The sequence below is a fragment of the Balaenoptera acutorostrata genome, chromosome 17, assembly GCF_949987535.1.
Source record: "Balaenoptera acutorostrata chromosome 17, mBalAcu1.1, whole genome shotgun sequence".
In the NCBI taxonomy this organism is placed as follows: Eukaryota; Metazoa; Chordata; class Mammalia; order Artiodactyla; family Balaenopteridae; genus Balaenoptera; species Balaenoptera acutorostrata.
In genome coordinates this window covers 15,712,329-15,727,158 of record NC_080080.1, presented here as the reverse complement: position 1 = coordinate 15,727,158, position 14,830 = coordinate 15,712,329, and the positions used below count along the sequence as shown (strand labels likewise).

The 14,830-nt window shown below is 44.8% G+C and overlaps 1 protein-coding gene across 3 annotated transcripts in view; it reads left to right on the top strand.

Annotated features, from left to right (window-relative positions):
* The window catches only part of FER1L6 (fer-1 like family member 6), a 127,063-nt gene that overhangs the window by 70,149 nt on the left and 42,084 nt on the right, over positions 1–14,830 (top strand). For all 3 annotated transcript variants that reach the window (XM_057532401.1, XM_057532402.1, XM_057532400.1), the window contains 5 exons: positions 1,959–2,093; positions 4,171–4,320; positions 11,468–11,578; positions 11,841–12,002; positions 13,137–13,317. In XM_057532401.1, coding sequence (XP_057388384.1) covers positions 1,959–2,093; positions 4,171–4,320; positions 11,468–11,578; positions 11,841–12,002; positions 13,137–13,317 — 739 coding nt within the window. The remainder of the gene's footprint in view (positions 1–1,958; positions 2,094–4,170; positions 4,321–11,467; positions 11,579–11,840; positions 12,003–13,136; positions 13,318–14,830) is intronic.

Sequence of the window (14,830 nt, the reverse complement as noted above, 5' to 3'; positions counted from 1 at the left end):
TCACCTTGGCAGAGAAGTGGGAGAATGTACTTTGTTTGGGTGAACCTTTCAGTACCTCTCGAAGGTGGCCATATCGTCCTTTTAATCATGGGGCAGGCCAAAATCTACTCATTTATTCATGCAAGTAGCTATTGAATACCTGCTAAGCACAGGATGCTGTGTTAGTGCCTAATACTGAGCCTAGCACTTTGAAGGAATAAATATATGATGAATGAAAGAATGAATGCTGGCCTCTGGAATCTTATCAAGTGGCAATTATAGCCCAAGGTGCCAAGGAAGCCATCAGAATATTTCTATAGGAAAGATGCTGTGAGAATCATAAATTGCTTTGGTGTCACACTGTTGGGTGCAGGTTGCAAAAAAGATCACATTTCTATTTTCAAAAGCAACATTAAAAACACATAGTTCTTTGTGACGTCAGTCACCGACACAGGGGAACTTTGCATTGCAATGCCTTAACTGTTGTTCAGAGGTTGGTTGAAGCCATTCTTTTCCTGTCCAAAAAATTAAGATTTTTCTCTGAAACGTTATGTTCAAAACCTCACTGTGTCTGAGACATAAAATACTCTAAAGGCAAAAAGCAAAGAAGGAAGGAAGTTGTGGAATGCATATTTTTATGACTCATAAAAAAGAGCAATACAAATATTCTTTCGCAACCACAGTGCAAATGATTTAATGCCATGACTAGAAATGGCTCTTGATGTAAAACTCTGAGATGACAGTTTTATTTGGGCTTTGGAATCTAAGCAGTAGTTAGTTCAGGCCAGATCTCTCCAATCCCTCCTGGAGAGAATGGTGAGAGGTAAGAGTGGAGTGCAGAGGTGGTGTGGAAATTTCCTCAGGACCCAGCAGGCTCTGGGCAGTCTGTGCTAACCTGAGAAATCACTCATTTGCCTGCACAGAAGACTGTGACTGTGGCCTCTTTCCAGAACTGGCCTCACATATGAATGCGGCAGTTTCTGCCTAGGTACAGGCACCCATACTGCAAGCAACCTTAGCCTTTAGCTCTATGAAAGTGACATGTTTCTGAACATCCAATTAAATAGAGGACGCAAGCTCATTACACCCTACCTTCTGAAGGTACCACCTGAATGGCCTGGCAGGGGGCTCTGAGTCACTTCTGGGTGAGACATTCATGGTTCTGAGCCAGTTATGTGGGCTGTTGTCCTTCTTTGTCCTTGGGTTTCTTCATCTGCATAATGGGTGCAGCCATCTTCCAATGTCACAATTTGCTATGGAAGAAAGAATGACGTCATGCAAAATGGTGAAGGTTATTTTGAAGACCCTGGTCAGTTCAATGCAGTCAAATAAATATCCACAAAACAGTACAATTTCATGTAAGGAATATTAGATTGAAAATCCACTTTCGAGTATTTGATGACAAAATTTTATTTGTTCACAGTGACGAATCACTAGATCTTCCCCAACCTCAGTGTGCCCTTTCATAAAATGGAGATAATATGAGCATCTACTTGGTGAGGATGGTTGAAGTTAGCAGCCTGAGCTTTGGTGCCAGATGATCTGGGTTGAATCCCAGTTCTGCCACGTGCCGGCTCTGGGCAAGTGAGCCTTGGTTTACATTTCTACCTCCCAGAATTGTTGGGAAGTTTCAGAAAGACAGTGTATGTGAAGTACCACAGCCAGTACACAGTACATGCTCAATAAAGGGTAGCTGGTGTTATCATCACAGCACCGCTGGGAGGATTGAGTTGGAATTATGCTTGCAAATAGGGTGGTAATCAGGTGGGAGTTCTACTCATGAGCTTATATAAGCTCCTCCAGGGTAGGGAATCTGCATCCCTAGCATCTGATACTCAGTAGTACATCAGTTTCCGTTGTTGCTTGAATGTTGAATAAGTGAGCAATGATGATGAGGATGTGTCCTCTTTACCCTTCATGGAGCTCCCTCCAACCCAGTCGAGTGCTGGTTTTACTTTTCTTTTGGCCCCAACTTCCAGGTCATTCCCCAGACCCTCTCCCCGACCTGGAACCAGATGCTGCTGTTCAATGACCTGGTGCTGCACGGAGACCAGAAGGAGCTGGCAGAATCCCCGCCGTTAGTGGTGGTGGAGCTGTATGACAGTGACACAGTGGTGAGTGTCCCAGGGCTGCGCAAACTGTGCCTTGCTAAAAACTCCCTGTTCAACTAACTTCCTTTATTTAATCAGCCTGTGACTATGCCCAGAGGCAGTCCTCACCTGGGAAAACACTGATTTACAGAATCTGGGAAATTGATGATGATCATTTGCTTTACTAAAGGGTTTTTTGCTTAGATTTCCCTTTGGATTGCAATTAAAATAGAATCTGGTTCACAAAAGTTCAGTCCACATATACTTCTTCAGGAATATAATTATTATACCCAGCCCCCAGCTAGTTCTATACCCTATTGTTGCTTAATAAAAATGTCCATGCCTTTTAAAAATAGAACGTCTTTACTGATTTCGCCTGGTTGGAAGGAATGGATATATTGTCACTGATTCAGCATTTGTAACTGGGCCTTTTTTTTTTTTTCCTTTGGTTGTTGCTTCTGAGCCCTGAAACAATGCATTCAGCTCTATCTCATTTCTGTTATGATGTTAGCCAAACCTCTTTCTCTCCAAAGATGTCTGTGTCCTGAAACAGCAGATTCAAAAGCTTACTGGAGGGTTTTTCTTTAAATTAAATTTATTTATTTATTTATTTATTTTTGGCTGTGTTGGGTCTTCGTTGCTGCGTGCGGGCTTTCTCTAGTTGTGGTGAGCGGGGGCTACTCTTCGTTGTGGTGCGCGGGCTTCTCATTGCAGTGGCTTCTCTTGTTGCGGAGCACGGGCTCTAGGTGCGTGGGCTTCAGTAGTTACGGCTCGCGGGCTCTAGAGTGCAGGCTCAGTAGTTGTGGCACACGGGCTTAGTTGCTCCCTGGCATGTGGGATCTTCCCGGACCAGGGCTCGAACCCGTGTCCCCTGAATTGGCAGGCGGGTTCTTAACCACTGCGCCACCAGGGAAGCCCCGCTTTGTTAGTTTTTAAGTGTGACTGAGCTAAACCCATTTCCACCTCAACGAAGCTTCCTTCTACAGCCGGGAATGCAAATGCTTGTTCGTGATTCCAAAGGCAATGAAGTAGTGCAGGTACTAAAACCCAGCCTCAGCCAAAGAAAATGTGGGCACTGCCCTTGGACTTGGAGGTCATTTATCCAAGAGTTTTCACTCAATAAATATGTAATGAGTGCCTGCCCTGTGCCAGGGGATACAGCAGCGAATAAACAGGCAATCCTGACTGCATGGAGCTTACATTACAGCAGTTCCTGAGATAAGTAGCAAAGCAACCCCACGCTCCAGCCCCACACTGCTCGTGGGGGAATGCGGACTTAGGCTCCTGGGAGCAGGGATGAGGAAGAGGAAGGAGGTGACCTCATCAAATAGTTCTTAGAGAAACTTACCTCCTATACATACATACAAAGCTATTCTAATACCCTCTCTTACTACCGAGAACAATAGGGCAGAATTGCTCTATTACCTAAACATGCTGACCTTAGTCACCATCACCGTCATCACCATCATCACCACCATCTTCATCACTGTACTATGGATTGAGCACTTATTGTATACCAGTCATTGTGGAAAGCACATACATCATTACATTAATCATCATGGTCCTATGAACAAGACCCTATGCTCTTTTTATGCATGAGTTTCAAAAAAGGTTGAGTAACTGGCCCGAGACCATAGATCTCCAAAGCAGTAGATCTGGGAACTCCAACTCACATTTGCCTGGACTCCAAACTTGTGTTCCCAGCCACAATGGTTCCCTGCTCTGGAGATCTTTTGGAATATTTGGTGCCACCTTATTTCTCCTTTCCACCTTCAAGTCTACCCTGGGTGATTACTTTTACTTTATTCCACTGAACTCAATACACTGAGGAAAGGGATAACCCCTAAGATAGCCTTGAGCCAGGAAGCCCCTAAGATGACCCTCTTAGAGTTTTCCCTGAGAGCCCAGATGGATTCTGCTGCTCCCCAAGGCTGTGGGAAGAGGTGAGAGGGATTTAGCAGAAGAAGAGAGTGAGATAGTAGCAGGAGGGAGACACTGAGGCTGACAGTTTTGTGAAGATTAATTACAAAATCACACTGACGCAGATCAGAACCAGGTAGATGACCACCAGGGACAAAAATTCACTTCTTTTCTGCCCCAGGGGAAGCCAGAATATTTGGGTGCCACCGTGGCTGCTCCTGTTGTGAGGCTAGCCGACCAGGGCTATGAGCCCCCCAGGCTGTGTTACCACCCCATCTTTTGCGGGAACCTTTCTGGAGGGGACCTCCTTGCTGTATTTGAACTGCTGCAGGTAAGTGAACCAGAAGTGATGTCTGCACTAGCCGTCTATCTAGTGTACCTGGCCAGAGAAGCAGCCTCATGGGAAGTACATGTCCATCACGTTAGGCCTGGTCCCTCCCTGCTGTCCTGTGTCTGGAGACGGCTCCTTCTGGGGATCTGGGAGATGCCATTTAAGAACTCAGGTGACGGGTTGTTCCCAGAGCCTCTATGCTGCAAGTCAGCGTCCCAGGATGAAAGGTCCGTATGGATTTGGCCAGCAATGCTTGAGCAGCCCTACGCGTCAGACCCTGAGCTCCATACAGACCACAGGAGGATATAAAAGGGGAAGGGAGCAAACGTTTGTGGACACTCCCATGTGCCCCATGTTGTGTTTGCTGCCTCACATACCTCTCATCACACTGAAACCTCCCTCAATCCTATTGAGGGAGGGATTATGATTCCCATTTTGCAGATAGTAAACTGAGGATTAATGTAATTGACTGACTTACCTTGTCACGCCGCTAGTCGGTGGTTGAGCTGAGAGCTGAACTTAGATCTTTAAAGTCTTCTGCTCCTTACACTGTATCACAAAGTTTCCCAAAGGCATCAAGTTCTCAGTCTGTCCCGCTAAGACATCGGGGAATTTATGAACATATGTCTAGGAGGACTTTTTCAGAAAGCAAATGCAGTATACTTAGGGAGGGAAGCTGAGCCTCTCAAGTCTGGCTGTCCAGTCAAGGACCAAATGGGACAGAGTGATGACCTGCAAAGAAATGACCAGGTGGGCCTGTACCAGAGAGATTTCTCTCCCTAACCATTCCAGTCACTGAGGGCAGGTGGCACTTACCCTTTGGGTCAGATCAATCCCTCTCGAGGAAAGCACATTTTCCAGAAATCCCAATTTTAAAAGATCTCTAGTAGAGAAACTAGAAGACAAACATTCCCAAGATGTACCAAATGAGTAAGAGGGAAGGTGCTGGAGTTGGATCCCATGAATATGGATCTCATTCCCACCACTTCCTGGCGTGCGACCGTGGGTAAGCTACTTTATCTCTCTCTGTTTGACCTGCAAAATGGAGATGATAATTAACCTGCCTAAAGTGCCTGGCGTGGAATCAACACTCAACAAATGCTACCTACTTTATTATTATTAATATTATTATACCATGGAATATTAAAGCAAAATATCTAGTCCCATCTATTTATTCAGGTGAAGAAATTGAGCTGGATAGAACGGTAATGGCTTGCTGGATATGGCAGGTCGGAGCCTAGAACCCAGTATACAGATTCCCCCGGGAGCTGAAGAGCATTAGAGGACGGGAACAGCTAGCTCCGGGGTTAGACGCACTTGAACTCAAATCCAAACTGCCCAGGTGTGCAGCCTGGGAGTTGCATACGACTACAGAAATGAATTCTGAAGTGCACCCAATCAGCCTTTGACTGTCGTCTGGTTTTTGCTCCACTTAAGGAAGAACTTTTTAAGGCTGGAGTGGCTGCCTTGGAGGAAGAGCAACCTCTCTCAGGGGAACTGAAGCTGGATGAGCTCTTAAAGGGACAGTAGCAGGATCACAGGCATCAGCTCCAGCTCTGTGATGGTTGTAGTCTAGCAGGGGAGGAGAGATGGACTAGGGAAACCTTTGTCTTACAAGTCTTAGCTTCTAAGATTCCAGGATGATCAACCAAGTGAGAGTCTAATAGAACCAGCTCTCACCAGATAGATGTGTGTTGCACAGAAACATGGACTGTCAGCCCTGAAAAGGATCTTCAAAATCAGCTGGTCCAGTCTTTCCTTAATTGAGAGTCCAGGTGATTTTAGGCTGTCAACGAGTCAAAATCTTAGGTTGAAAAATCTTAGGTTGTCAAAATCTTAGGTTGAAACCAGGTAGAGCATTAAATAACAGTGAATTAATGTCAAGGGAGTGTCGCCTTTTTTTCCTCAGGTTTATTGAGATATAATTGACATATAACGTTGTGTAAGTTTAAGGTGGGCAACATGATAATTTGATATATGTATATATTGCAAAATGATTACCACAATAAGGTTAATGAACACATCCATCCATCACCTCACATAGTTAACCTTTTGTGTGTGTGCGTGTGTGTGTGTATGTGTGTGTGTGTGGTGAGAACTTTTAAGATCTACTTTCATAGCAACTTTTAAGTGTACAATACAGTATTGTACCTGTAGTCACCATGCTATGCATTAGATTCCCAGAATTTATTCATCTTCTAACTGGAAGTTTGTACCCTTTGACCACCTTCACCCACTTTCCTCACCTCCCTACCCCTGGCAGCCACCAATCTACTCTGTTTCTGTATTTGTTTTCTTTTTTTAGATTCCACATATAACTGAGATCATACAGTATTGTCTTTCTCTTTGACTTATCTCACTTAGCATAATGCCCTCAAGGCCCATCCATATTGTTGTAAATGGAATTTTGCCTTTTTGGATCCTTCTAACTACTTTTATTTTTTTATTTTTTTAAATTTTTTTAATTTTTTATTTTAAAAAAAAAAATTTATTTATTTATTTTTGGCTGTGTTGGGTCTTCGTTTCTGTGCGAGGGCTTTCTCTCGTTGCGGCGAGCGGGGGCCACTCTTCATCGCGGTGCGCGGGCCTCTCGCTATCGCGGCCTCTCTTGTTGCGGAGCACAGGCTCCAGACGCGCAGGCTCAGTAGTTGTGGCTCACAGGCCCAGTTGCTCCGCGGCATATGGGATCTTCCCAGACCAGGGCTCGAACCCGTGTCCCCTGCATTGGCAGGCGGATTCTCAACCACTGCGCCACCAGGGAAGCCCCTAACTACTTTTAGAAGAAAGTTTCTTGCCCATCTGTGTATAATACTTTTCTTAACCTGCAACCTTTCTTTTTAAGAAAGCATAGGCTTCAGCTTCAATGCCTCTAAAGAAACATCAATGCTATCTACAAGAACATTTCTCAAAGTCTGCTTCTTGGAACACCGGCCCCTCCAAACATAGTGAAAAGAAATTTTAAGAAATGCTACACATGACATATTCCAATAACATTATTTTGTTTTCGTTGGTTTTCTTTTTAAAGTTACTTTCCATTGATGGCAGTGGTACTTGTTTTACTTAGCATCTTGAAGTTTCCTTTCTAAAAATGAAATTATATCTAATGAAAATGTTTACTAGATAATAACACAGATGGTAAAAGTGGTAGAAGAATGACTGATTTGGGAAAACCAGCTTGAGTACAATGCTTTCATTTTACATGTCAGAAAGCTGAGGGTCCAGGTTAACTGGCTGGGATTCAGTCAACTGCTCTTTTCATTGCATGAAGCTTCCTGAAGGGAGTCCCCTAATCCATCAATGAGGGGCTGGACCATCTGATCCGAACAGGCCCTCTGAGGGCCTGGCTTTCTCCCAGTTCCACCGTCCCACCTCTGATCCACCCTCCCTCCCTCCACAATGAGCTGGGCAGACTGGTTTGAGATACTGCTGCTTCCTGACAGTGGAGTGTCAGAGGCAAGCAACCTAAGAGACACAGTTCAGTAGGGTTTCATTAGGACTTCCTCTCAGTTGATTACGTGTGCAAAAATTAATTTGATCATCAACGCCACTGTCTCAGCATGTGGATCTCCTACACTCCGGGAAGGCGTGAGCTGGAAAACGCCTTCATTTGTCACCAGCGGCTCTCAGTTTCCATCTGTGGGTGGTTTACCTTCAGCCCGTCTGTCTCCATTACTGAAAAGCTTCCCTGTCTCAGAAGAAGGGTGTAGTACCTGGGTTCTTCAGTGCCCCAGACTGAATTCCTTACCTCCATTTTCCTCCTCTACCCAGCTAGCTGACCCTGTTTTCCCAGTCCTGGCCCACTGCCCCCCTGTTCTCCTAGACTCTCTGCCTTGAGAATTCAGACTCAGCTGTAATTCTTCACTCTGGGTTTGTATCCACGAGCAAGCCAATCGTTCCAGCCAGGTGACTGTCCCTTGTTCCCATAGACCCTCGTTCGCATCAGGATTGTTCCACTGGCCTCTTTCCTGGTCTCCTAGCTTCCTCCTCTTTCTTGTTTGTTTCATCCTTCGCATTCCTTCCAGAACACAAGTCCACCATACCACTCTCCTCTTTAGACATCACCAATGGCTGTCTGTTTCTTATCTCCAGGAGCATTTCCCGAAATCTGTATCTTTGGAACACGAGTCCCTCTAAATACAGTAAAAAGAAAGTTTGGGAAATTCTTCATATTATGTCCCTCTTGGGACTTTGAAATGCCCATTACCATAGTAAAGACTCTGAGAAGTCAGCTATAAAGAAACTTTTGAAATTTCTTTCTTTTTTGAAATTCAACATTTCCCAAATGTTTGTGAGTACAAATATTTTCCTTTTGCATGGTAACTCTTAATATTTCATGAAAAGAAAATCTAGCCCAGAGGAGAATGTCAGATTTCCACAGCTTAGCATTTAAGCTCTCCCCAAATTAATTTGTCTTCAAGCTGCCTTTTCAGGCTCACATTGCAGCACAATTACTCTGCACATACTGTGGCCTCTTTACAGCAGACTATTCTGAATTCTCAGACCTCACCGCACAAATGTGCTCCTCTGCTTTTAGCCATGCTGTCACCCTATTTCGAAATGTCTCCCTGCTCTGCCGGCTCCACCCCCTGCACTCTATTTACCTAGTTAGGAAACTGATCATCCTCACAGTTCAGGACAAGAGTTGCCTCCTCCAGGCAGCTTCCCCTCCCCCACCTCAGTCAAATGTTTTCTCCTCTTCCATCCTACGTCACTTTGCCTCTTTTTCCATTTAATCCAGGCTTTTTTTTTTTTTTTTTAGGATTTATTTATTTATTTTAATTTTTGGCTGCATTGGGTCATAGTTGCAGCATGCGGGGTCTTCGTTGCGGTGCCTGGGCTTCTCTCTAGTTGTGGCGTGCGGGTTTTCGCTTCTCTAGTTGAGGTGCACGAGCTCAGTAGTTGTGGCGTGCAGGCTTAGTTGCCCCGCAGCATGTGGGATCTTTCTTCCCTGACCAGGGATCGAACCAACGTCCCCTGCATTGTAAGGCAGATTCTTTGCCACTGGACCACCAGGGAAGTCCCATACCTAGGCTTTGATAAAGGCAATTGTTTATAGCTTGCCTCCCTTAATCTGTAAATTTTTTGAAGACAAAGGCCCCAAGACGAGCAAAACGTCTGGTACTTTTAAAAGCACGTCCAGAGGCACCGTCCCATCCTGTGCCACCATCACAGCTGTTTCTGTGGCTTTACGTTTGGAGCCACAGGAGCAATTGGCTTTCTCGGGGAGGCGATGTTTTGCAGCCTGGATCGCTCACCTCCTCACCGCCCCGCAGTGTTCACCTCACCTTTTCCCAGCTCCTTTATCTGGTTTGGTTCGTTCTGCGGCTTCATTATCTTGAGCCTACTTGGCATTCACAGTGACTGCTGTCTTCTTTTTCTGGGCTTTCTTATAATTAACTGAACCACATCTGCCGTTGCCAGCTAGAATATGTCTGTGAAAAAGAAATGGTGATATGTTTGTGCTTTGCAGGTTTTGATGAGCAATTAGGCTTTTTCGAGCATAGAGAGCTAATGTGTGTCAGCCAATAAACATTTATCAAGAACTCACTGGTTTTGGAGCATTACTTGAGAGTCTGAGAATAATGAAAAACAAAGGCTTCCTCTTGGCCAAGTCAGGCAAACTCCCCCAGCGAGGAAAACCTCCTGCTCCCAAGCAATGTTTAATAGAACATCTGGCTCCTGAGGGACTTGAAGGGTCAGCTGGCCCAATATCTGAGGCCCAGAGAGGGAAAGGGACTCATGCAGGGTCACACAGCAGAGCCTGGTTTCCGGGCTCAGTCCACTAGTTTCTGCACTAAGCCTCCAGAGAGGACACACTGTGTTCCAAGGACTGAAGATTAGGAGAATGGCCACAGTGGCTGGGACCAAATCAGGGTGGCTTCTTGAAAGACGTACGTGTTGAGCCAGGTCTTGAAGGTAATGTGGGGTGGCCCACAAATGAGAAAGGCCCTCTCCTTAGGAGACTTTCTAAGTCCTTTGTGTGAGATTTCAATAAAGCATAGCAATTGTCCTCTTGTGGTTTTGTTAACTCCAAATGCACAGGAAATAACACCTTTTCCTGGAGGTCTGCCTTCAAAAGACTTCATTTTCTGTTTCACTGATTATGACTAGTCTCTATGTGATTAAATCAATCTCTTGTAGTGCACAGTGGGGGGATAGTTAAGTCTCAGAGATTTGGAATCTGATCAGAGCCCCCTCTCTATTCTACAGCTGTAATTCCCCTGTCATTTTTTTTTTGACTGAATATGTATACTTTAATGACAGAAAAAAATTAGATTTCAGCCATTTGTAAAATACTTGCATTTATCCTACATACTCAGAACATTCAACCATTACTTTACCACTCATAATTTTTCAGTTATTATTTAATGTCCGTAGGTTTACTTATTTCCTATTTCTATAATATCTGCAAACATTTAGATACCAGAGATATTTTTTAAATGTTTATTCCTATACATATACTGCTTATATTCTTTAATGAATAAATCATATGCAAAGGTGTTACTAGAATTTTTTTGCTTCCAATATTGTCAGATAACATTCAAAACACTTCAAAAGTTTAAAATCCCACAGAGTACATTTTTCTGACCACTCTGTAAATCACGCAATACTTCTACAACAACACCATAAATTCAGCAATTAAGGAGACTACTTCTAAATTACCCAAAGGGTAAAGAATAAGTATGAAGGGTATTAGAAAATATTATGAATTGAAAACTTGCTTTTCCAAAATTTTAATATGAAGCTTTAAAATTAATTTATTGTTCTTTTTAAACTTCAGATAAGTGTTTATGTAATTAATTTTCAAGAAAAAATGAAAAGAATGAAATACAATGAGGTTATGAGGATCTATCTGTCTTTTTTTTCTCTCCTCTATACTGTGAGCTCGCTGAAAGCTTATGAAACTATTAATTTGTGACACATTGTGAGTGCTCACTAAATGTTGATTACCCTTGTGAACGAATGCATTTGTAAATTAAGAAATTATTCACTGTGATAAAATGCATCATCTTGATTTACATTTTAAGCTGGAAACATTCCTTTGGTTAAAACAGTGACAGAGACTTCACCAATGAGGTCATTGTGTGGCAGCGTTCATTTGCCTTACCTCTCCCAGTGTCTAACCAGTGCTTGATCTGCGTGGTAGGTCCCTGCATCTGGGCTGCAAGGGCTCCCTCCCCTCGACCCACCCGATGTCACCCAGATCTACCCTGTTCCTGCCAGCATCCGGCCAGTGCTGAGTAAATACCAAGTGGAGGTATGGGGCCCGAAGGACTGGGTTGTTCTTTGGGACTAAAGGGCACTGGTGCGTTGCAATCATGCCTGCACTGTGTCCGGGGACTTGAGGGGTGGGAAGGAGATGTAGCTGATGGGACAGAGCCACAAGGAGCCGCCCCATCCTTTCCTGGAAGAACACCCTGTGGTTCTCAGGCTGGCACGGCTGACCTTCCCACACCTGAGCCACACCTACTGGCTCCTCCCTGGGCCTTTGTGTGACAGCCCTGCCATCCTCTCCTCAGGTTCTCTTCTGGGGAGTCCGAGAAATGAAGAAGGTGCAGCTCCTGTCGGTGGATCGTCCCCAGGTCCTCATCGAGTGTGGGGGGCATGGAGTCAAGTCCTGTGTGATCCAGAGCTACCAGAACAACCCAAACTTCAGCGTCCAGGCAGATGCTTTCGAAGTGGTGCGGGTCTCTCCCCTCCCCTCCCCCACCCGCTCATTCCCTTCATCTCCATAGATGCGACCCACTCCTTCCTGAACCTGACTTGGGGAGATGTTTCAGAGTTTCAGGTGCCCCACTACTCACAAGAACGAACAGTTTAATTCAGCAAAAAGCCAGAATTTCAGAATGGGATAAAACAGACTTTTGTTGTTGTTTTGTTTTTAAAGGTTCTGGGTGTAGATCATATAGTAAATCAAAGAAGGTTGACAGTGGTTCCCAAAGTGTGGCCCCCAGTTTATCAGCATCACCTGAGAACTTATTAGAAATGCAGATTATCAGGCCCTGCGCCAGAACTACTGAACCAGAGACTGTTGGGACTAGGGGGTAGGGCCCAGACACCTCTGGTTTAACAAGCCCTGCAGGTGACTCTGATACACACTGGAGTTTGGGAACCACTGGCCTGGAAGATACTGTCACGGAACTTACTACAATGGTTAGAGTTTTAAAAAATTATTTGTACATAGCGTGTCAAAAGCAATGTTTGATACCTGTGCTTTTGTTTATTTCAACACTTTTTTGTGCTCTGATTTGGAACCAACTGTGAAGTCAAAGTTTGCTTTGTCTAACCCAGTCAGCTCCAATGGACACAGATTCTGAATCAAGAAAGACTAGAATTAAAGAATGCGTACTGTGTTTGCAAACCTTCCACATCAGACTTTGTTGAGCCTCGGGGTTCACCAGGGTAAAGAAATGGATGGGGCGCTGGCCCCTCACGCTCAGCTCCATCTTAAATGGCTCAATTCTCATCTGCTTTGTATCTTGGTTCTGGATTAATGTTCATCTGAGATGAAAGTTCGGATAAATACAGTAATGACAAAGTAAGAGGCCTGAAGACTACTGCCATAGAGAATTTGGGAGTGTGTGATTTTTGCGATTTACACCTGGGGTGAACTGTTAGTGCCATCCCTCCTATGTTGGGTAATGACTCCCTGGCTTGAGAAGGCATTGCTCCAGACTCTGGCAAGCTGCAGGGGTGACCTGGAGGGAAAGGACAGGCAGGGACAGAGGAAGGATGGGTGCCTGGCTTGCTTTGGTCCTACCCCCAGGCAGGTCAGCCCAGGCAGTGCCCCACTTCACCCCGGCCTCTCCCTGCAGGAGCTGCCTGAGAACGAGCTTCTGCACCCACCCCTGAGCATCTGCGTGGTGGACTGGAGAGCCTTTGGGAGAAGCACCCTCGTGGGCACCTACACCATCAACTGCTTGAAACAGTTTTTGTGTAAATCCAGGGAGCCCCTTGCCCTCACCTCACAGGTGGTTGGAGCCCAAGTTGTGCAAGGTAGGAAGCTCCTTCTAGATTCTAGCGCCGTGGGCTACAAAACCGTGGTGCCTGCAGGATCTTTCTGAAGAATTTCCTGCGGTCCCCTCTACTTCTTAGCTGCCTCGTTCTGACTTTAAGCTTGACATCTGGGTCAACTCCTCTAAGAAGGCTTCTTTGACTTAAGCTCCCTCTTGCCGCTATACCCTGACATTTTTCTTTGCTTGATGTTACTATAATTTCTTCTGTTTTGGATTTCAGGTGCAGAGTCGAGTTAATTACGCTTCTCACTTCATGCTGTACAGTCATCACTCGTCTGTGCAAAGCTTCTGTCTCATTATATCCACTGCCCCCCATGCCTTATTCCCAGTCTCCTCCCCACTGTGGGCCCCGCCTCTGCTGATGCTTGTAAAATTTAAATCTATTTAATTGATATATTGGTATGTGATATGATACGATAATCTTCATTTGGTTTTCTGCTACTCAAAGCTATGTTTTAAGATCTATGCATGTTGCCGTGGGTACTTTCCCTTGTTACCATGACCTGCTGCATCTACCCCACTTTGCTTTTGTTTGCCCCTCATATTGGACCACTGGGCTGCCACCAACTCCCCACTTCCACAAAAAATGTTGTGATGAACATGCTGTGTTTGTTTGCTGAGGGAGAATCCTGTGTGGGATTTTCTTTTGAATATACACCCAGGAGTGAGATTACTGGCTCGCAGGGAATGTGTACATGTAATTTCATTAAGTACTTCCCTTGGGTGCTCCAGAGAGCTGTATTGGTTTGCACCAGTCTACACCAGTCTATACCAGTCTATACCAGTCTACACCAGTCTGTATTCCCGCCGTTACTGCTCTAAAGTCCCATTTCCCTCCTCCTCAACAGCACCTGCTATTATCCAACTTTCTGAGTTTTTGTTTCATTTTGTTTGGTGTTTGGTATTTGCCACTCAGATGGATATAAAGTAGTATCTAATTTTAATTTTTTTAATTTTTTAATTTAATTTTTTTTAAAAAAGGAATTCCTTTATTTTTATTATTTATTTATTTATTTATTTATTTTTGGCTGTGTTGGGTCTTTGTTTCTGTGCAAGGGCTTTCTCTAGTTGTGGCGAGCGGGGGCCACTCTTCATCGCGGTGCGCGGGCCTCTCACTATCGCGGCCTCTCTTGTTGTGGAGCACAGGCTCCAGACGCGCAGGCTCAGTAGCTGTGGCTCACGGGCCTAGTTGCTCCGTGGCATGTGGGATCTTCCCAGACCAGGGCTCGAACCCGTGTCCCCTGCATTGGCAGGCAGATTCTCAACCACTGCGCCACCAGGGAAGCCCTCTAATTTTAATTTTAGCTTGGATTTCTCTGAGTACTACTGAGTTTGCACATTTCTTCATATGCTTGTTGCCATCTTGATTTTCCCTACTGTGATTTGCCTGCTCATACACTTTGCCCATGTTTTATGTGTTTCCTTTAATTTTCTTTTTTGTATATTTTAGATGTTAATATCCTGTAGACTACTGATACTGGTCATATCTTCCC